This window comes from Anomaloglossus baeobatrachus, chromosome 7, assembly GCF_048569485.1.
Source record: "Anomaloglossus baeobatrachus isolate aAnoBae1 chromosome 7, aAnoBae1.hap1, whole genome shotgun sequence".
NCBI classification, from domain to species: domain Eukaryota; kingdom Metazoa; phylum Chordata; class Amphibia; order Anura; family Aromobatidae; genus Anomaloglossus; species Anomaloglossus baeobatrachus.
In genome coordinates, this window is record NC_134359.1 from 92,735,560 (window position 1) to 92,759,799 (window position 24,240).

Below are 24,240 nucleotides of genomic sequence, written 5' to 3' on the forward strand. Positions count from 1 at the left end.
TAAACATGTGAAACGCGCGTCGGGGTTTGGCTTCCAATAGGGACACCATGCACCATTCTCATCTTGCCCCGCACAGATAATGACATTAATATCTCTGGCTAACACCCTTGTGTTTAGACCCTTTCAGGCAGACACTATGCTGGACTATCAGGTTCAGTGATTATGGCACAATATTCTTTTAGGTTTATCTAGATGCAAGGGATGTTCTTTCTGGCCTTCTATCCAATCAGTCTCAATTGACCCTATACGTCACTGGCATATTAGCCGATATTACTGTTGGGAACACATTCTTATGGATTTCTTCGGGGATATACATAGTATTACAATGTATTTTTGTACTATTGATTATTGATTGTGATGGCACATAAACTGTACCTGCACTTTTAGCATTATTTTTGTTGTCTTTGCTATACTTGTGTTTTTTTTTGTATTTTTTTTAATTTTTTTTGCATGTTTTAGTTTTTACTAAGTTATATTTTAATGTAGGACGCTTTCTGTCCACGCTTTTCTCCGTTTTTCAAATAAGTGATTCATGTCTGATTGAGGCCCAAGTGGAAACGGCTGCAGGTAAATGCTGAAGGCAGAACGTGGAGCCGTATACGCTCATATTTCTGTATTTTGTCTTATTTGTGTCTGGCATAGTTTGCCCCTGGTTTCCTCCTCTTTTGTGTAGCACCTTTGTTGTTAGCAGACCCTTCCTGTGAGGGATTCTGTAATCTCTTGATTTGATGTCATGGAGATCAGCTGATGTCATGGGGATCTGCGCACGTGGGGGGGGGGGGGCAGTGACAGAACCTGCCCCCGGGGGATGTGCGGGAGGCTTCATTAATGAGTGGCCCCAGGTTGGACGCTGCAGCTGCAAGTACTGTCAGATCTAGCTTATAACAGTATATACCCAAGAGGAGGACGAGGTGGGGGAGGTGCAGAGGAGCTTTATAGGAACACACACTAAATGTGTTTCCATTGTAATGTTTTCTGCTTCTGGCTTTTGTCTGGGCAACACATGGGAGCTGGGAGTTTGTAAATGACAGCTCTGGATTATTGCCCCTCCTGTCAGACAGGTCACTGGGGGCTGATCCACAGACCCTCCCTGCCAGGACTGCCCGCCTGTCTGCACACGAACAATAACCCTTTCATTTCCAAATGTCTGATTTAGGGGGCCTCACTTGTGCAGGGGTAACATGTCAGTCACCTTGTGGACCTTTGCTTCACTTAGGGAGGGGGTCATTCATAAATTGCTATAAACATAATTGATGATATTTCGCTGTTGATCCAGTAAGATACATTCTTTAATTATTCACCTTTTAATGAAAAGTACGAGCTCAGTCACGTAGGAATGACGTAATGTAAAGCTTAGGAGCAGATATTGTGGAGCCGTGTACTTATGGTGCCCTCATCCACCGAGTCTGCCCAGAGCCATGTCTGCTGAACTGGCCAATATTGTCTGATTGTCTGTTATCAATCATATTCTTTCATACAAATATAATTTTTTTTACATTTTTACTCCATCAAATTAATGTTCTTAAAGGGACTGGTTTGTTTTGTCTTCTTGGCTGCATCTTTCACTGTGCATGGTCACGTATTGAGGCTCGTCGGCAACGACCATTTCGCGTCTCTATACGACTTTTGGTCGTATAGAGACGCGAAACGGCCATCGTCCAACGTACCTCGTGCACCCCCTCCCCCATTGCCTACACTGTTTTATATAATGATGGAATAAAGGATTTTTGAACACTATAAACTCGCTGAGTGCCTTTCCATTCTACTTTTCTATGTTCTACAAGTGTTTTTCTTGTGAAAAGAGCACCACGTTTTGTTTCCTCTCATGGGCCAGTACTTAATGGACAGATTCGGTGTATATGACTTCAGAATGCAGACCATTAACTGCTGAATGTGGATAGTGCCCAGTATTTCCTCCTCTGTTTTATCACATGGTCACGTATGTATAGGTTCACTGAAATGTTATTCCTATGGACAGTATGTTCAGCGGCTGTTACTGAATACAGTCTCTTGTCTTTAGTCTCTATGGTCTATCATTACAATCATTGCATATGTGCATTGCCATCTACAAATTCACATAGAAATATCAGATGATTGACATTTGTATCTACTATACTGTGCAGCCAGAGATGAGCTGTATGCACATACATTATAATCAACAGACAAATGTTAATAACTTTCTAGTGTAAAGGCACAAAAATATCCAATGGATCCTGACTATTATTGCTCGATCTTTGCTATTGCCTCTATGTCTGGAGACATGCAATATATTACACGTGTTCCAGGTATCTTTGAATCTTTATGACATGATTAATAGGGATCCACATCTGACTTCTCTGCCTTTTTACAACACTATGGAATGTAAATGGAATATTACTATGTGGGTTTTTCACCCTAAAGGGATATTTCTGTTCAAATATTTCAAAAAAAAGTTGTTTTAAAGATGAGCAAATTGATTTGCAGGACCGTGGTTCAGGTGCCAGGTTAAAGGGAACCTGTCAGGTCAAAAAAGCGTTCTGACCTACAAGCAGGAGCCTGTGTGAGCTATTAACCCCTTCCTACCCAGCCCTGTGTTATATTGTGTAATATGAAAGTAATAAAATAACGTTTTATTACTTTCATATGTCCTATGTAAATGGCATAGGTCTCTAGCCCCATGGGCATCTCATTGCCCTGTGGGCGTCTACATGTTTACCATGGTATCATGCCCCTGTGGGCGTGATACCATGGATTTACATCAGCGATGTGACCGTCACTACTTCAGAATCTCGCGTGCGCGCGCTTACCATTCTCGCCGCCACCTCAACCTGGTGTTTGCGTGTCAGCTTCTGACGTGAGCTGCGCATGCTCAGAAGACACCTGCAGATCTGGTGATGTGCAGTGCGCGTCAGAAGCCAAGAAGTAAGCACCAGGATGAGAAGGTGGCGAGAATGGTAAGTGCGCGCACGCGAGATTCTGAAGGAACTGACGTGACGTCGCTCATGTAAATCCATGGTATCACGCCCACAGGTGCATAATACCATGGAAAGCATGCAAACGCCCACAGGGTGATGCAACGCCCATGGGGCTAGAGACGTATGCTATTTACATAGGGAATATGGAAGTAATAAAAATTATTTTATTACTTTCCTATTGCACAATATAACAACACAGGGATGGGTAGGAAGGGGTTAATGGCTCACAGATGCTGCTGCTTGTAGGTCAGAACACTTTTTTTGACCTGACAGGTTCCCTTTAAGTATTCCTTGACAGCTGGACAGGAACCTTGTGAATCGCCTCCTGTCTGCCAGTATCCTGGCTTAACTTTTGATAACAGACCCGACCTCATCGTTGCGACACTAACGCACGATCGGCGGTGGATAGGAGGCAATTTTCAGAGATCCCTTCCAATGGCCTGACCTGACCTGGATCCTGTAAACATATTCTCTAATCTCACTTTTGATACGTGTTCAACGCAAACCGGAGAAATTAAAAGTTGTCTCAGCATCACTAAACCTGGCTCTTGTAAAAACAATGAACTTTGCAATTCATTTGTTCTTAAAAATCCATTCCGTTCTCCAGAACTGTGGGTTTTCAAATGTTGTACTGTTCATGAACAGTACTTACAAGAGCTTTTTAATAGAGCTTGTAAGTGCTGATCTAAAGCTGACTTGGGCGCACAATCAGGCTAGCTTCAGTTCCCTCGTGCTCCTCATATACTGCAGAGCCAAAGGAGTGGCATTGGAGACTGTACAGATCAGGCCAGGACATGCCGCTGGTGTGAACTGACAAGCTTGAGGAGTGCACTGCCTCACGAGCGAACAGAAGGCAGGAAAACTGTGTTCCTCAATATGATACACGAAAAAAAACCTTTTTTGACTTGATCATCTTCATAGATATATGGACAGGTATATACAATTAGAGCATGTATTTTAAAGGGAATGAGTCACCAAGTTTTTGCCACCTAATCTAAGAATAACATAATGTTGGGGCAGAGACGTGGAGTCCAGTGACAAAGCCCTATTATATGGCGAAACCTTGCATCTGTCATCTGCTATATATGGATTAAAAAATATAGAGAATACCCCCAGGATGCTGTCCATTTTTCTAGATTTGTTATGCCAAGAGGATCTCTTGGATGGACTTGCGTCCCCACTCCCAGGCAGGAGACGTTTCTTTGCCTTGATTTTCTGGAGTCCAGTGATGTCACTTAGGGGGCTGCTTGGTTTAGTTTTGATGATATCACAGTTTTATCAGCAGGAGATTATCATTAGAGTACAAATAAGCCTGCTGCCAGGAAATCAAGCATATCTATGAGCCCAGTATAACCTGCCTCCACCACAGACTGGCAGTATTCTGTGTAGGCTATGCATAGGCAGAAAACCGCTAGTGGTGGGGGTGGGGGTTATACAGAGTTCAGCATTCAAAACTGGTAGATCTGCAGCAGATAAAACAGGGATTGTATCAAAATGTCAGTAAGCAGCCCAGTAAGTAGATTAGTGGAATCAGGGTCTCTGTCGCTACATTATGCTCCTCTCAGATGGGGTAACAATAATTTGGTGACTGATTCCCTTTTAAAGGGTTGGTAGAAAATGACAAATACGCTAAACAGAAATATAAAACTAAGGCACACCTGTGCAATCCTCATGCTGTCCAATGAGCATCTTGATATGTCACACCTGTGAGGTGGATGGAGAAGTGATCACTAACACAGATTTAGACAAATTTGTGAACGATATATGAGAGATGAAATGCTTTTATGCACAGAGAAAAAGGATTAGATCTTTGAGTTCAGATCATAAAAACATGGGAGCAAATACAAAAGTGTTGCTTTTTATGTTTTTTGTTCAGTGTACATGGCTGCTTTCTTCCAAAAACAGTGCCACACCTGTCCACAAGGTGTGTGAGGTATTGCATCTGAAACCCATTCATCTTAATGGGACTGAGCAGTACTAGTCAACCCAAGTATCCGTGTGCGGTTATCCGGTTACAGAGAAACAGCCATGATTTTCTCATCATATACACCTTTCAGGGCTTGGTGCTTATGACCTTTTCTAGATGGCTTTAGACTCTTAAAGCCCCGTCACACTAAGCAACATCGCTAGCAACATCGCTGCTAACGAACAACTTTTGTGACGTTGCTAGCGATGTTGCTGTGTGTGACATCCAGCAACAACCTGGCCCCTGCTGTGAGGTCGTTGGTTGTTGCTGAATGTCCTGGGCCATTTTTTAGTTGTTGCTGTCCCGCTGTGAAGCACAGATCGCTGTGTGTGACAGCGAGACAGCAACAACTAAATGTGCAGGCAGCAGGAGCCGGCTTCTGCAGAGGCTGGTAACCAATGTAAACATCGGGTAACCAAGAAGCCCTGTCCTTGGTTACCCGATATTTACCTTTGTTACCAGCCTCCGCCGCTCTCACTGTCAGTGCCGGCTCCTGCTCTGTGCACATGTAGCTGCAGGACACATCGGGTTAATTAACCCGATGTGTGCTGTAGCTAGGAGAGCAGGGAGCCAGCGCTCAGTGTGCGCTGCTCCCTGCTCTCTGCACGTGTAGCTGCGTGAGCTGGTAACCAAGGTAAATATCGGGTTGGTTTCCCGATATTTACCTTAGTTACCAAGCGCAGCATCTTCCACGCTGCGCTGGGGGCTGGTCACTGGTTGCTGGTGAGCTCACCAGCAACTCATGTAGCCACGCTCCAGCGATCCCTGCCAGGTCAGGTTGCTGGTGGGATCGCTGGAGCGTCGCAGTGTGACATCTCACCAGCAACCTCCTAGCAACTTACCAGCGATCCCTATCGTTGTTGGGATCGCTGGTAAGTTGCTTAGTGTGACTGGACCTTTATTACTTTACAGATGTTCTTTCCTTACAGATTTTAAGAACGTGGCTTGTCCTATTACATGGTGTATGTTGTGTTGGAAGTAGAAACCTTTTATAATGTGTGCATGTTCTTCACATTGTATGGCTGTGAAGGCTCAGATGCAGACGTCACAGGGTAACAATTAATTAGCAATCTAAACAAAAGGAGCGCGGGCCGTCTTGTAACGAGCAAGGTTAGGGCTATACAGCAAGCTGAACAGCATTCTTATTTGTCGGTAATCTATTACCCGGAGGGGACGTGGCTGCTTCTTATATCGCAATACATTTGAAGTAGCGTAAAAAAAACAAAATTGCGTGGGTTCCAAAGATTTATTCTGCAACTAAAGTAGGTTAAGCATTTGTTACCTTGAGCACATCTTGAAAGGAAATGTTATAGAAAATCACATCATGAAGTTGCATCATGCTACCTACCGCAAACTGCATGGAATGGGACAAGGGGCCCAGATATTCTAGGATTCACCTTTCCCATTATAGATTCCTTCAGACTTATGGAAGAAATGACTTTCTTCGCAGAGCAATTTTTTTTCCTTCCCTTCAGGACAACGAATACATTGGCAAAATACAACCAAAGTCTGGCGGAGCGCCATAGCTTCTTTTAAAAATGGATGACATAATGCAGATGTAGCCAGAGATCTCGGGCATTTGACAACACAATGTGCGTGGACTTGTCAGAGGCAGATTAGGAAGAATGGGTCATTATCTGCCCCATCCTCACAGCAGAGGGCCCATAGTCCTGGACTAATCAGCCCATGACCACCACAGACCTGTATCCACTAATAGTAAAAAACAAAGATAATACAACATAAAGAATTGTTACAGTATGTATGATAAAACATTGGATTATGAAATTGATTAATTTAATTTGCTAAAAGTAGAATAATCTTAAATAAAGCTTGGTTTACAATCGGGTGGGATTCAGCCAGTTCTGTCCGGTTCTTGAGAACCGGTTGTTAAAATAGCAGCCGGTTCCCAGAACCGGCAAGAAACAGCTGCAGTGACCCGGTTCCCTGTATTCATTTGTGTTAGTGTCTCTTTAAAGGGAACCTGTCAGCAGAAATTTCCCCTAAAACCTCACAGATTCCCCCTCTGCAGCTCCTGGGCTGCATTCTAGAAAGGTCCCTGTTATTATTGTGCCCCCTTTCTGACCAAAAAAAAGAGTTTATAAAGAGGTACCTTTTTGGCTTCGGATTCTATAAATGTGACACGGGGGCGGGCAGCCTGATGGCCGTTATTCTGCCCCCTGGTCCTGTATGCCGCACCCATCGCTGATTTCCATACTTTTGGACGCCGCCCACTGCTCCAGCCATCCCCGCGCATGCCCACTGCCAGTCTCACGGGACTGAGCAGTGTGACCGCTGGTGACGTGTGCGCAGGCAAGTGATTATGGGCGGGACTGTGACTGTTATCAGCAAGTACCCGCCCATAATCTCGTGAGCGCGCAAACCTCACCAGCGGTCAGACACACTGTGCTCAGTGTAGATGCTAGACTGTATGGGTTGCTTCCAGGGATGACGTCCCTTTGTCATGTGATAGGGGCGTGTTCAAAATACTATCACGTGACAAAGGGACGTCATCCCTGGAAGCAGCCCATACAGTCTAGCATCTACACTGAGCACAGTGTGTCTGACCGCTGGTGAGGTTTGCGCGCTCACGAGATTATGGGCGGGTACTTGCTGATAACAGTCACAGTCCCGCCCATAATCACTTGCCTGCGCACACGTCACCAGCGGTCACACTGCTCAGTCCCGTGAGACTGGCAGTGGGCATGCGCGGGGATGGCTGGAGCAGTGGGCGGCGTCCAAAAGTATGGAAATCAGCGATGGGTGCGGCATACAGGACCAGGGGGCAGAATAACTGCCATCAGGCTGCCCGCCCCCGTGTCACATTTATAGAATCCGAAGCCAAAAAGGTACCTCTTTATAAACTCTTTTTTTTGGTCAGAAAGGGGGCCCAATAATAACAGGGACCTTTCTAGAATGCAGCCCAGGAGCTGCAGAGGGGGAATCTGTTAGGTTTTAGGGGAAATTTCTGCTGACAGGTTCCCTTTAAGACACTGACACAAATGAATCCCCATACCTCAGCGCCGCACTTCCGGGTACAGTGGAGCCTGTCTGCTCCCTGACACTGCGTGCAGCGACGCACTGACGCTACAGAGGTCACAGCAGCGTGGGGAGGTAGCTCCTCCTCCTGACGTCTGTCAGCAGTGCAGAGCCGAGCCACGGAGGACAGAGGAGAAGCTGCCGGTGCTTGCAGCAGGTAAGCGCTCAGTGAACCGAAGATGCAGGGAGACGACCCGCATAAGATGGCAGCTAAATGTGGCTATATGGGGAGAGGCCACATAAGATGGGAGCCATATGGGGAGAGGGGCCACATAAGATGGGAACTATATGCGGCTATATGGGGAGAGCGGCCACATAATATAGGAGCTATATGGGGAGAGGCCACATAAGATGGGAGCCATATGGGGAGAGGGGCCACATAAGGTGGGAGCGCTATATGGGGAGAGGGGCCACATAAGATGGGAGCTATATGGGGAGAGGGGCCACATAAGATGGGAGCTATATGGGAAAAGGAGCACATGGGATGAGATCTATAGGGGGAAGGTCGCCCATTCCAATTTTAGCAGGGCTCCTTTAGTAATAATTTTTAAAAACTGTAGAAAAAACATTTAATACAATATGACTGGAGCAACTGGTGCTGGACAGGAGAGTGAAGGTATAGGAGGGGAAGGAGACTCTACTTTAAATTACTTCGATAAGAAAAATCTGTGGAAAGAGAAGCGCAATAGGGTCTTACCCCGGTATATAGGGGTCTGAAATGAGCAATCCTACTCACCAAAGATGGTTGTGAAAGTCACAACTCCTATGCAAGCATGTAGCTCCAATCACGGCAGCGGTCCCCAAAATGGCAGACAACAGAGAACAGTAGAGAAGGGTTTCAATACCGCGCCAATGATCGACAATCCGGGAGTGTCAGATTAATGTTTCTTTATTTCATGCACAGGTCAGGTCAACGCGTTTCAAGAGGCTCCGCTCTCTTCATCAGGACAAGCTGGCTAAAAACATCAAATGTTGATGTTTTTAGCCAGCCTGTCCTGATGAAGAGAGCGGAGCCTCTTGAAACGCGTTGACCTGACCTGTGCATGGAATAAAGAAACATTAATCTGACACTCCCGGATTGTCGATCATTGGCGCGGTATTGAAACCCTTCTCTACTGTTCTCTGTTGTCTACTTTAAATTACTTGTATTTTTTGGTTGAGGAAACTGCGTGAAAATGGGTGTGGCTAACAATGGGTGTGGTTACAGAATGGGTGTGGTTTTCAAATAGGTGGGGTTTACCGAGAACCTGTTGTTAAAAATTTGAATCCCACCCCTGTTTACAATTAATATTAAGGAGTATTTTTCTTTGTAATTTGAGAGCTGCATGAAGTAGGGTAAGAGACCCTGATTACAGTGATGTCACTTACTGTGCTGTGTTTTGCTGTTTAAATACAATAAGTGTTTCATCAGCAGAAGATTATCACTTAAGAACAACTTGCCTCCTGGCCCAACCCCACCCCACCACTGATTAGTGTCTTTCTCCCACTATACATTGTATACAGCAGGAGATTATCACTATAGGGCAATTTGCCTAGTGCCGCCTGGTCCAGCCCTGCCCCCACTACTGATTAGCAGGTTTCTCCCACTATACATTGTATACAGCAGGACATTCACTACAGGACAATTGGCCTCTTGCTTCCAGGTCCAACCTTGCCCCCACCACTGATTAGCAGCTTTCTCCCAGTATATATTCTATACAGCAGGAGATTATCACTGCAGGACAATTGGCTCAATGCCTCCTGGTCCTACCCCGCCCTCTTGACTGCAGCTTTCTCTCACTATACAATGTACACAGAAAGCTGCCAATCAGTGGTGTGGACAGCGTTACACACAGGTTAACAACTGAGCTGTGGTAGATCTGCAGTAGAGACCATTGTATCATAACTGCTGCTCCCAGTAGACTAAGTGACACCGCTGGAATCAGGGTCTCTGCCCTTACATCATGCTGCTCTCCGATTTATGTTTTTCTTTTGTTTTTTTTGTTGGACTACGATATAGGACGGGCCATCAATATCAGATTGGGATACGAAAAAAGCCACATTGGTGTGGGAGATGCCACTTTCCCATTCTGTTTGCCAGGCACATACTTATCGGTTATTCCTGGTAATACAGCTAAATCCATTCTCTTGAATAGCAGTGTGCGGTTTCGCTTTTGTAAAGTTTCATTATTTTAACTGTAACGCTCCATCATAACTGATTAACATCTCCCTATTTTAGCGTATCACTGTCAGATCCTCTTCGCACATGTGATGCAGGCTGCTGCCGCTGTTGGTGTGGCAGACCTCTCGGTGGTAAGTGGTAACAGACGGTGTCGTTTTTTCTTCCATTTGTCGGCGATGGCTTTCATGTTACAAGCAGTTTACTGTCACAGTATCCACATTGGGAATCTGTATCAACAACATAAACCATTTACCAGCAGCAATGGAAACTTTGTCCTTGTTTTATTGGGAGCAGCACATATGTGATCCCGGTTTCCTGTGTCCCCTCTAGTGAGGGTTCTTCTGGCCAAATTGTGTTCTCCTTTTCCCATCCTGACTCTCCCCATTTATTGTCCACGTGTGACCGAGGGCTCCAGATGTTTTCCTACCAGTAAGTCACGCTGCACTGTCACCGTCCATCTGTAACATGAGGCTGAATGTTTGGCGTTTTCCCAGAATCCGCCAGTATGTGCGGCCTAAGATTGTCCTTTGCCACGATCCACCCCAGGGCTGCAGCTTCGGGCTGGCCTTGCTCTTATCTGCTATTTGCAGTACAAATAGACGAGGACGCCTGTGTTATAACCAGGGCTGTGGAGTCGGTAAGCCAAACCTTCGACTCCGACTCCGACTCCTCAAATTCTCTTGCACCAACTCCGACTCCGGCTCCGACTCCGACTCCTACATATATTGCTTAGTTAGGTGAAAAATTTATTGTAGTACATGAATATGTGTATGTGAACATCAGACATTTAATAATTTTTATGATACGATAATCAAGATATTTGGATAGAACATAAAATATATTTATTGGAATACAACTTTAGAACACAAAAAACTGTAATAAATTGTAAATATGTAATACACTATGTAATATACAGTAGATTACATATATATCTTGTGTGTGTATATACACTGTGTGTATATATATATATATATATATTACATATTTACAATTTATTAGTTTTTTGTGTTCTAAAGTTGTATTCCAATAAATATTTTATGTTCTATCCAAATATCTTGATTATTGTATCATAAAAACAATTAAATGTCTGATGTTCACATTGTACTACAATAATTTTTTCACTTAAATATAAGCATTATACTAAATGTTATTATTTAGTAAAATATTCAGCACATTCTGCATTGCACTCCTGTCCCCAATTTATTATATATTTTAAGAGTCGGAGTCGGTGCATTTTATACCGACTCCGACTCCGACTCCACCAAAATGAGCTCCGACTCCGACTCCACGACTCCGACTCCGACTCCACGACTCCGACTCCGACTCCACAGCCCTGGTTATAACTAATCCTGTGAGATTTGTTATAATTTTTGCTCTTCTTTTACATTGCACACAATTCATAGCACTTATTGCCATTGCAAAGCTTTTGGCCACTTTTTTCCCCTTTTTTTAATGTTTCCTAACGCCTCCTTCAGACATCTATGAGTCACATATGTTTTCTATAGCTGTTTTTTATGGATCGGACACATACCTATTATGGGGATGTTCACATGCCTGTGATTTTATCGGACTGACCTGTCCATTTTTGATCTGTTTGATCCAAATTCCCATACGAGTCCCATACGAGGCACGGTGGCTCAGTGGTTAGCACGGCAGTCTTGCAGCGCTGGGGTACTGGGTTCAAATCCCACCAAGGACATCATCTGCAAGGAGTTTGTATGTTCTCCCCGTGTTTGCGTGGGTTTCCTCCGGGTTCTCCGGTTTCCTCCCACACTCCAAAGACATGCAGATAGGGAATTTAGATTGTGAGCCCCAATGGGGACAGAGTTCCTGGTGTATGTAAAGCGCTGCGGAATATGTTAGCGCTATATATAAGAATAAATAAATAAAAAGATTTGGGTCCTTGAAGATCAGACACAAAACTTGGATTCCTTTACTGTGTCTTCTGTGATTAACATTGCAATAAATACGAGAAGCTTTACAATTAGTTTTGTTTTTTGTATTCGTAAAAAATTACTAATGAAACACTGATACTAAAAAACTGACAAAAGGGTCGAGTTTTCACATGCAAGAAAAATGACATCTGAATGACTCCGGAGGCAAAGTCCTCATGATGATTATTTGATGCGGCAGATTTTTTGCAGTATTTCTGCACCAATTAGCTAATTGTAAAGGGAGTGTGATCATAGATTGAATGTATGGACACAGTATATTACTACAAGGCTCTCTGCACTCTGACTCGGGAGGAGGATAGTAGTGATAGTTCGGAGTAAATCATAAGAGATAAACAGAAGCTTAGTCTTTGCCATTCTTTGCTGAGTTGTGATGCTCATGGAGCGCTTACCTTTCCCCGCCAGATGCCATGTCCTCGCTACTTCTGTGTTGCCCGCAGCAGTGTGATGAGGTCGCAGAGTGATGACCTAATCACCCTGGGCCGCAGGATGACGCGCCGGCGCTCTACTCCACTGATCTTGCCTCCCATCACATGACTAATTTGAATGCGATGCCGTAGAAGGGCTTCACATGTACCTTAGTCATTGTGCAGTGGCTGAAGCGACACTGCCAGGCCCCACTGCTGCGGATGTGACTGGGGTCCAGTGAAGAGGGGGGCCCTGCCCGGGGCTTCATAAAGCTAATTAATTACCTTGGGCCCGGCCCCCCCTTTTCACCGGGCCCCATACACCAGTCATGGTTGTCATGCCCTGACAGCGGCCCTTGGTATGCTACGCACAATTTGAGCACATATTCTACATTAGTAACTTATCCCACCTGTCAAGACAAATGGGGTTTTCTTCTTCCCTGACCTAAGGACGCAGGTGGAGACCTGCACTCTGGAAGGCCTGACTCCAGAGACTACAAACTGACAAAGCACTGGTTCACGCTTTGTGTTTTTGTCGCTTTTTTCCTCCTCCATGCTTGTTTGTGCCCCATAAAAAGAGCAGTGTGATACAGTACCAGCAAAGTGAATGAGATTTCTGAAATCTTGTGCACATCATGTTAGGTTTTTTCCTTTTTAGGTTTGAAAAAAACGCATGTCAAAATGCACGCAAAACATATGAAACGTGTATTTTAGTCAGGCTTTTTCCTGCTATTACTAAATTTTGCTGCCGGAAAATGTTAAATACTGGACTTGTGCACATGGACTTAAAGGGAACCTGTCACCACTTTTTTGGCCTATAAGCTGCGGCCACCACCACCAGGCTCTTATATACAGCATTCTAACTGTATAAAAGAGCCCAGGCTGGGGGTATAACATAAAATACACTTTATAATACTTGCCTAATAGTCACACTGTGGACCTTATTCGGGTCTCTGTTCTCCGATGCTGGCGCCTCCTCTTTCGGCCATCTTCGTCCTCTTTCTGAAGCCTGTGTGCATGATGCGGCTATGTCATACCCACTCGCCGGTCCTCAGCATGCGCACTATAATACTTTGATCTGCCCTGCTCAGGACCTGAATGCCGGCGAGTGTGGATGACATCGGACCCATCATGCACCGCAGCTAGAGAAGAAGGAGCACAAAGATGGCCAAAAGAGGCGGCGCTGGCACCGGACAACAGAGACGCCCATAAGGCCCACCGCGTGACCGTTAGGTAAGTATTATAAAGTGCTTTTTATGTTATACCCCTGGGCCTAGGCTCTTATATACAGCATGTTAGATTACTGTATATAAGAGCTCGTTGGTGGTGGCTGCAGCTTATAGGCCAAAAAAGTGGTGACAGGTTCCCTTTAACAAGAATCAGTCCTCTATTCCCACAATGTCATACATCTGGGAAAGAAGGATCAGACATGTTGTATTTCAGCTTGCCCAATTTTTTTGTTTCCTCTTCTCTGTGAGGAGAGACTGTCGGTCGGTCTTTCCCTCTCGACGCGTTTGAGTCTGGAGGAAGAGCTTTCCGATATCTATCCCTGGTGAAGCTTAGGAAATCTGAGGACAAGTGCGGATACCTGATTGATGTCTTATAATTAGTCTATACTTAGTCTGTTCAGTGCTGATCTATAAAGGAGTCTGGATCAAAGGCAGTGTTGTTTCTTCATCTTCCTTCGGATTATTGTGCCTTTTCCATGATCTGAATGAATTGTCTGGCTTTAACCCTTCCTAATGCCATGTAGCATGTTCCAGATATTCGTGTGTGTGTGTCAGGAGTGCCAGATCTGTATGAACAATACTCTTTTGTCTGTTGGGAGAAATGTTTTTTGTAATTTGTGTTTGGTGATGAGGAGGGGCTTCATCCAGTCTTTGTTTTGGTGCGATCCCCGTGTTCGCCCCTTCTTCCTGGCACAGTTGGCTCATCGTCTCTTGTGGACCCCCCTCCGCATGCATATGTTAGGGCTGTATCTGACTCAATGCTTTTTCTTACTGTATGAGCACGTTCTTCTTGGGGATGCTCGGCGAGCGCTCCAGGGAGATCATATCACAGCCGTGTCTGGGGCAGAGTCTGCAGAACAAGATTCAGAGCTGCCTGACCCGGAGGAGGGAGGGAAGCTTAGTGATCTACAGAAGACAACTGAATTTGTGGAAACCCCTCCCCACCCTGCTGTTTGAACATCGGATAAAAATATTCCCTTCTCTCGCTGCCACCAGTAAATGTAGTAATGCCGGTGATCAAACAGAACACCAAACTGGTTGAATGACACAAGGCTACAAGGCTGATACTTTGTTTCCTATGAAGCTTTTCTGACACCTGCGCCAATTCCTCCAGTTTGTTCTCGACTTTTGAACAATCTGTGCAGTTTTCCATTAACTCACAAGGACATAACATTGTCACATTGTCATCGTTACCTGGAAGATGATCTCGGTTAGCTACCGTACTTACATGCAGAAATATTTTACTCTGATTGCAATAGGAATATTTGTTCCTAATGGAAGAAATAGGAATCCTATGATGGGGAAATCCATCTGATAATCTAGAAAACCTTCATAATTCAGAATAATTTGTTCCAACACAAAACTGCACAATGATCTTAATGGTGATGTCTTACAAAATAGTTTCCGGTCCACATGCACTATCAGGGTCTATATAAATGGGGATTTGTATGGGCAGATCCAGCTATGGCAGCAGGGCTGTCCCTAATTTTATAAGACCAATGCCACAATCCTGAACAGACAGAGCAAAACTGATTAGGCTAGGTTCATATTTCCGTTAAAATGTATCAGTCACAATCCGCGGCTATGGTAAACAACAGCATCCGTTTAGCGGATTCCGTTGTGTCTCAGACTTGTATTAGTGGCGGATTGCGACTGATGGATGACCTTGCGTTGCATCCACTGCGTCGCGGTCAGTCATTTTTTGATTGATTGTAACGTTTTTCAGGCCGTCAAAATTAAAGCGCCGTGCAGGAATCCGTCGCCATCCGTCAAGCTTGTAATGGATGTCTATGGTGCTGGATTCCGTCGTAATCAGTCTTACAACGGAATCCAGCGCTGGATTCCGTCATGCTCTACTGAGCATGCCCAGCATGTTTCGCACACCCACTGGGCTGTCCCAAACACAAACTGATCATGACTGATCCGTCAAAAAACAGACGCACAGCGGATGTAACGGACGCGACGGATCAGTTTTTTCACAGATTTCCTGTGAAAGGAATCCTGTGAAAAAACGCATCCGTTGCGTCAGTTGACATCTAAAAAACAACTGATCCGTTCCTGACGGATTTAAAACAACGGAAATGTGAACCTAGCCTTACTCTTATTAGAACTCATCAAAGTCCTCCATAATGTCTGATAATCTAGCACCCTTTAGGCACTTCTAAATTTAAATTTTCTGTACATATTGTAAGAACAGACTAAGGGTACGTGCCTATGACGCGGTGGGTCCTGACCTGCAGGGTCGCGAGTCTCCTCTGCAGGAGAAAGCAGATGCCCATGATCAGGGTTCAGGGCGCTGTGGTCTCTTGCTTGTGTTCTCCCTTCGGAGGACGCTTGCAACTCTGCAGCAAAGAATTGACATGCTGTGGCTTGGGAAGCCGCACCGCAGATTAGTTTTCACTGTAGGCCGTGCACGCACAGTGGGCATAGAATTTCTAGAAATCCCATCCACTGTACTTGTACTGTACAACGCAGCGTTTTGGATGCAGCTAAAACACTATTGCTGCAAAGACTGATCGTGGGCACGCACTCTATGCGCTCGCTCACACCATTGTATAACTCAGATGAGGGTTAGCCCATGTTTTTTCGGATAGCACTTGGCCGAATGCTATACTATGGGGCAGTGCCGATCAGCGGTTTTTTTTCTCATGCCATTTCAGCATGCTGCGAGTGGCAGCACAAATTGGACAGTGCGCACTCAAGTCTATGGGTGCGGGAAATCATTGGACTGCTCTCAGATTACTTCCAAGTGTTGTCTAATTTCAGCAGACTCACAGAATGGAGAAGATGGAGAAATGTTGTTTTTCATCTTCTGCTTACCTGTGATGTGATTATTCCATTCAAGAGAACCAGATAACACTAAAGGTGGTGTCACACACAGCGCGACGACGCAGCAGCGATCACGACCAGCGATCTGACCTTATCAGGATCGCTGCTGCGTTGTTACATGGTCGCTGGTGAGCTGTCAAACAGGCAGATCTCACCAGTGACCAGCCCCCTAGCCAGCAGCGACGTGTGGAAGCATAACTAAGGTAAATATCGGGTTACCAAGGAAAGCACTTCTCTTGGTTACCCGATATTTACCTTAGTTACTAGCGTCCGCCGCTCTCACGCTGCCAGTGCTGGCTCCCTGCACTCCTAGCCAGAGTACACATCGGGTTAATTACCCGATGTGTACTCCGGCTACGTGTGCAGGGAGCCGGGAGCCGGCACTGACAGCGTGAGAGCGGCGGACGCTAGTAACTAAGGTAAATATTGGGTAACCAAGGAAAGGGCTTCTTGGTTACCCGATGTTTACCATGGTTACAGCTTACCGCAGGCTGCCAGACGCCGGCCCCTGCTTGCTTCAGTTGTTGCTCTCTCGCTATCACACACAGCGATGTGTGCTTCACAGCGGGAGAGCAACGTCCAAAAAATGAAGTGGGACATTCAGCAACAACCAGCGACCTCACAGCAGGGGCTGGGTTGTTGCTGGATATCACCTACGTCACAGAAAATGGTGACTTAGCAGCGACGTCGTTGTCGTCGTCGCTATGTGTGACATCACCTTAAGTCAACACTCTGATCAGATTTAGATTGGAGTGTCATTACCATAATCATCCCGATTCTCTCGCCTGAAATGTGCTTGTGTGACCCCGGCCTAAATAGAATAGCGGGAAGAGTGTGCAGAGCGTTATCAGATTAGATTAGCAAAATGTAGCCAACATGATTACACCATTGCTGTACATGGCCCTAGTCTGACGTCAGTCTCATCCGCACGTTACTTCTCATTACGGCCAGTTCCATTTGCGTTCTATCTTGTCAACGACTTTCTGTGCGTCTTAGAAATACGCTCCTTGAAAGCAAAGGCACAGCAATCTGACCTTGCATTTGGATTGTTTGCTCATCATGTCTAATTTAGGCCTCGTGTTCCTGTCGTGTTGTAGTCAGTACAGATGTAGAGCTTGCAGAGTAATGAACGCTCCAGCAGTGTTTTGTTTAGAGTTTGTTGCCGAGTTGGATAATGGGATTTCTACATCGAAGCCAGAAAGGAGACTGACATGAATCCTGGCCTGGATGGAAGTATTACAGAAGTCTATGGCTGCTCCAGATGTGGATTTGGGTTCTGACCGATGTTGCTTTATTCATTTTTTCCAAGTGGGTGTAATTGAATAGACGTGAGGGGATATTTGTGTCATCCGCACTATGGCCAGGGGTGATCGGTCTTGTAGAGCAGACACATGAGCTGCCTTGTGGGTCATCTGCTAATCATTCTGCCAGAATCCCAACACATCAGGTTATTGGCTGCTCTGCTACCCTAATCTGCCCTATTAGTGCCGTCGTGAGAATGAGAAGAGTTTCCTGGAATTACAGGGTTAAACGTGCATCAATAAATCCTTTGGTCTCACATCTCCTATTTAATATTCTGCATAACTTAGCATTCACCTTGATGTTCATCATTAGAGAAAGTCTTCCCTACGGCTTCTAAGCTATTGCATATTTTCATTCGTACCACTTAAGGGTCGGTTGTGTTTTACCATAATCCTGGGTGAAAAAGTGGAGCGAAGAAAGGGAATGAAGAGGAAATAAAATGCACCCATTGCCCCAATTTTCATGTAGCCGGAGGACATTTATAAATTTGATTTTGCAAAGAATATTCCTGCTGATGTACACGTACAACCGTCTGTACCCCTGTCTTGTACCGGCGATACAGCGAACTGCGTTCTCTCCTCATGGGGTATTTGTGTACGATTGTACGGCTGTCTTGTCTGTTCTATTGGAGCATTGATATTGTGTATATGCAACGGTCTTGTATCTGCACTACTGCTCTGTTCTCCTCTCCTAATGACGTCCTGATATTGTATGGATATAACTGTCTATACTACTTTTATTGCTTCTGTGCTACAATGTTCTCTCCTAATGGGGTATTGTTGTATAACAACACCAATTACCCAAAATTTTGCACACTGTGCAAACGTAAAGGAAACAGGAATGCAATGAATTTGTTTATCTTATTGCCATATTTTATTCAGAACAGAAATCAAGGTAAAAGTTAAAATAACAAAAAACTAAGTTAGAATTGATTACAGCAACATCTAAAATAATGTAGGGATAGAGCCATGCCTGAAAATTCTTTATATAGTCAAAACAGGTGATGGTAGGGGTTAAACACCGCGCTGCCGCAAAGGTAGAATCCAGTCGAATCTTGTATAAAAAAGTGATTTTATTGGTTTTATGCATTTTGGAGATTAAATCTCCTTCTTCAGGACAATGATCACATGATAAGATGAATGTGATGTTTTTGTATACAAGATTCAACTGGATTCTACCTTTTTGCGGTAGCGCGGTTCGATTGGATTCTACCTTTTGTGGTAGCGCGGTTCGACTGGATTCCACCTTTTGTGTTAGCGCGGGTCGACTGGATTCGACCTTTTGCGGCAGTGCGGTTCGACTGGATTCGACCTTTTGCGGCAGTGCGGCTCGACTGGATTCGACCTTTTGCGGCAGTGCGGTTCGATTGGATTCGACCTTTTGCGGCAGTGCGGTTCACCTGGATTCTACCTTTTGCGGCAGTGCGGTGTAGTTGAACCCTTTCTCAGACCTGTTTTGACTACATATATTTGGTTGCTGCAGATTACAGTGGTTGTGACTCTCACAACCCCCACACATGAGTCTCCGTGATCTATTCTCACCCCATTGCTCTGCTTGGCTAAAACCCTATCTGTGCTTTTGTCTCCCACATTTGGTTTTCTGAAATTCTTTATGAAAACCATGCACAGACTCAAGAGGAGGGGGACCATGCAGTTTGTTCCTAGCCCACAATAAAGCATCTCTGATGGCACAAGGTGGCATTAGTGCCTATGTCATGGGCAGCTTACACATAAAAGGAACCATCAATGCTGAGCATTTTATAGACTCTTTATAACAGCCAATGCTCCAATCCTGACAGTGTCTATTTCAGGGAAGGCCTTGCATATCTCAGCAAGACCATGCTAAACCACACATTTCATCCATCACAGTAACATGCCTTTACAAAAGAAGAGTTCAGGTGGTAACCGGCCACCTGCTGTCCAAACCTTTCACTAATAGAAAATATTTGGCGCATTCTGGAAAATCTGGCAAAGACATCCCAGGACTGTTGGGCAGCTCTGTTCCTATATCAGACAATGGGACGATATTTCTCTCCCAAATCCCAGCAAGTGGTCTCCTCACTTCCCAAATATTTAGACTGTTTGGAAGAAAAATAAGAGGGGATGCTACCCTGAAGGACGCAGCCCGGGCCCAACTTTTTTTGGGAACTTTTTCTGCTATCAATTGAGTTAATTTTTTCAAATGAAGTAGACTAATGTCTAACAATCAACTTCTGAACTGTGTCCTATGTAGTGAATAAAATATGGCGATAACAGATTTCCAAATCATTGCATTCTTGTTTTCTTTACATTTTAAACAACATCCTAACTTTCCTGGAAATGGAGTTGTGTGTTTGATTGTCGTATATCACTATCTTGTATCTACGCTGCAGTGATCTGCGTTCTCCTGTCCCAACGGGGAATTGTTGTGTATGTATGACTGTACGGCTTTTTTTGATTGTCTGGTGTATTGATATTGTGTTTGTACGGCTGTGTTGTATGTCTTCTATAGTGACGTGTTTTTTTGCTGTATTGTTGTATATGCAAGATTGTCTACACTGCCTGTATCTGCATTATTGTGAACTGTGTTCTGTAGTAATGGGGCATTGATATTGTATACAGTTAAGAAATCTGGTCCAGCAGATGTAATCCGGCCAAGGCTATATTCAGCAACTTTTAAAATCCAGACACAGCAATTATGCGTTTCAGGCTCCCGATGTGCCCTTATTCATCCATTTCTTGTATTGTTTGCAGGGACTTATGTGCAGGCGACTGAGCTGAATACTATTTATTTCTCTCGGATATTGTGTATGTGCGACTGTCTATACCGCAGTCTTGTATCTGTGTTTTAGTGAAAAGTGTTCTCTCCTAACGGGCTGTTGTTGTTTTATCTTGCAGATGCCTTTGTAAATAGTCAGGAATGGACACTAAGCCGAGCTGTGCCGGAGCTCAAAGTGGTAAGTCCAAATAATATGATATTGTTTGTATAAAGCATTGTCTCTGCAGCTGACCATACACATGATGCTCGAGTCTGCAGAACAGGACCATAGCAATGGGATCAGTCATCCAGCCTATGACAGTCCCACGACAGTAGATGCTGGGGAAACAGAAGGATTGGGTATTTGGTAGACAAGATAACCAATTCTTAAGCCACTGACAGTGTTGTAGGGTCTTTTTTCCCATCTCTCTATTGGAATAAACATTTGGCTAAACATATGTGTTTCTGCTGAATTTGGAGGAGATGGTTGCAAACTGATCCCATTTGCTTTAACACTAGAAGTCCCAGAGAGGGGTCATTTAACATTTCTACCTTTGGAACCCAGAGACAGGTCGAAAGACCTAAAGGATTTGCGGTCTCTGTCGGCTCAGTCGCCAACCTAGCTCTCTTTTTTGGTAGAGGAGGAGTCTCCTCATCTGCAAAATAAAAAATTTCAAATTAACATTTTGTTTTGGTTCTAAATAAAAAAAGATAGTCTAAGGGTCATTTGACCCTCTTTTGAGACTTCAGGGGGGAGCTCGAAATTTCTGGGACTTCTAATGTTAAAGGGTTTTTGTCATCTTAGCAAGGTATCGCCTATTTACAGCATAGGTGATAACTAAGCTGGAGGGGAACTATTGTAGTTGGCCAAGTACAGCACTTTGCGGTCTATGGCAGACCCTAAGATGAATTGAGCAGCGGACATCATGCTGCCAATACTATATCCGAATAGGGCATCTCAAGGCCCTGTTCTCAGCTCATTTGGTTCACAGCTGTGTGACCCCCCAAGAATCAGGAAGTTATCACCTATCCTTGCTAAGCTAGAAATAAACTTTTAAAGGGAAGCTGCCAGTAGGATCAGCCCTCCTAAGCCATCTATATGGACATGTAGGTCATAGGAAGCTAAATAAAATCCTACCATGATATCTGCAATCCAGTGTCTTATGCCAGAGAAATTCCTGTTTTTCTTAATATGTAAATTAGGAGTTAAAAACTCTGGGCCGGACAAAGAGCTCCGAGAATCTGCCTCCAAAGCTTATTTTAAGTAAAAGAGGCAGTTACTAGTGTGAGACCTGTAAATCAAGGTAGCAGACTGTCAGTCATTACATGTCTCACACTAGTAATGCCCCTTTCATTTATAATACGCACTGGAGGCAGAATCTCAGGGAGAATTCTGTCCAACCCATAGATCTTAACAGCTCACTTACGTAAAATAAAAATGCTGATTTCTCTGGAATAAGACATCAGATCACAGATCAGATCACAGATATCAAGGTGTCATTTTATTCAGCTTTCTATGATCTACCTGCCAATACAGATGACTTATGAGGGCTGATTCTACTGACAGGTTCCCTTTAAATATTAGATTTTAATACTGCGATTTGCACGTTATTTTTTCTTAATGAATTGAAATTCATACGCAATCTGGATGCCAAATTTTTTAACTGGGTAGAAAGCTCTTCTGATTATATGCTTTTTTTGCCTGTCTAAGGCCTCTTTCACACGTACATGCCTCCGGTATGTGTTTGGTCCATTTCCTCACGTACCTTAGACACGGGCACACATAGACCCATTAAAATCAATGGGTCTGTGCTCACGTGCGCGTTCTGCCATGGACCGTGTGTACGTGTGGAGCATACGTGTGTCCGTGTGCTCCACACGTCAACATGTCCGTTTTTCTCCGGCATCACGGGTGTCACACGGAACGCAAACGGACCACACGGAGGTGTTCCATGTGACACGCATCGGAGAAAACACACGTGTCTGAGAAAAAAAATAAACATTCCTCACCTTCTCCAGCCCTGCTGTCTCTGCCGCTGCTGTCACTTGCTTCCGACCACCGCTCATTATGGTCATTGAATATTCACTTCACTGCAGCCGGAAGCAGCAGCAGCAGGACTGGAGACTGAAGATCAGCACCACGGACAGCGAAGCCAGGGACAGGTGAGCAGAAAGTTTCCGTTCTCCGTGTGTTATCACGGATAGCACAGGGAGAAACCACGTGTGCCATAAACACTGCTCACAGAGGGCAAAACGCACCTCTGACACGTCCGTGAAAAACGTGCGTGGTTTTTCACGGACATGTGAAAGAGGCCTAACACAATGAACTCTGGATCCAACACATCATTTGATATTATTTGCTCCCAGAAAATCCCGATATGGACATTAAAGGAATTTTTGTCTTATTAATGAAAGGGTAAAATGAGGACAAACACTAGTGTAAAATACTGCTTGTGGTGTATACAGGGTTACGATATAGCTTTACTTAAAAATTAAGACTGGTCTCATCTAAAGTACTTTTAAATGTTGCCAAAACTATCCCTTTTCCTACCTTAAGGCTATGTGTACACGTTGCGTTTTTTTCAGCGCAGGAAAAAACGCACCCTCTGGCAGAGGGGAGAATTGTAAACAATGCGTTTTGGGAAAAACGCATCAAAACGCATGCATTTTTCGTGCGTTTTTCATGCGTTTTCCATGCGTTTTCTTCAGGTGCGTTTTTGACCACATGATCCAGTGACAGTGCCACAGTACATCCAGTACACAGTGCTAGCCTTCCTTCAGAGATGTGAGTGTTGTCCACGGGAGAACGCAGCTGCCCATGACCACGATTTGGGTTCAGGCTGCTGTGGAGCTCTAAGCTACCTGCAGAGAACACTCGTCTCCGCAGCATAAATTGACATGCTGAAGCTCGGGAAGCCGCGCCACAGGTCAGTTTATGCTGCGGAGAAGAGAAGCACAGTGGGCACGGGATTTCTAAAATTCCTTCCACTGTGCTTCTACTGCACAACGCAGCGTTATGGACACAGGGAAAACAATCTGCGCCCATAACGCTGCAAACCCTGATTGTGGGCACACAGCCTAAAATGTGTCAATGGATGTCAAACATATATATAACGTCCCACCCCCCCTGCATATTCTAAGCTGGCGCCCTTTAATGCCTTTCATGTGGCACTAAAGGGTGCCTAGCCTTGTATTTAGCCCAAAAAAAAAAAATAATTAAAATAAATGACGTGGGGGTCCCCCCTATTTTTGATAGCCAGTCAGGGTAAAGCAGACAGCTGTAGCCTGCAAACCACAGATGACAGCTTCATCTTGTCTGGTGATCAATTTGGAGGGTTTCCCAAGCTGTTTTTTTTTTTTTTTTATTTATAAATAATTAAAAAAAAAGAAAAAACGTGGGGTCCCCCCAAATTAGATCACCAGCCAAGGTGAAGCTGACAGCTGGGGTCTGGTATTCTCAGCATGGGAAGAGCCATGGTTATTGGACTCTTCCTAGCCTAAAAATAGCAGGCCACAGCCGCACCATTAGATGCGCCAATCCTGGCGTTTCGCCCCAACTCATCCCGCTCCCTGGTGCGGTGGCAAACGGGGTAATATATGGGGTTGATACCAGATGTGTAATGTCACCTGGCATCAAGCCCAGCAATTAGTGATGTCACGGCGTCTAT

General features: G+C 44.7%; 1 protein-coding gene across 4 annotated transcripts in view; it reads left to right on the forward strand.

Moving 5' to 3' along the window:
- The window catches only part of AGAP1 (ArfGAP with GTPase domain, ankyrin repeat and PH domain 1), a 578,830-nt gene that overhangs the window by 309,714 nt on the left and 244,876 nt on the right, over positions 1-24,240 (forward strand). For all 4 annotated transcript variants that reach the window (XM_075317477.1, XM_075317478.1, XM_075317475.1 and 1 more), the window contains one exon: positions 20,713-20,771. In XM_075317477.1, coding sequence (XP_075173592.1) covers positions 20,713-20,771 — 59 coding nt within the window. The remainder of the gene's footprint in view (positions 1-20,712; positions 20,772-24,240) is intronic.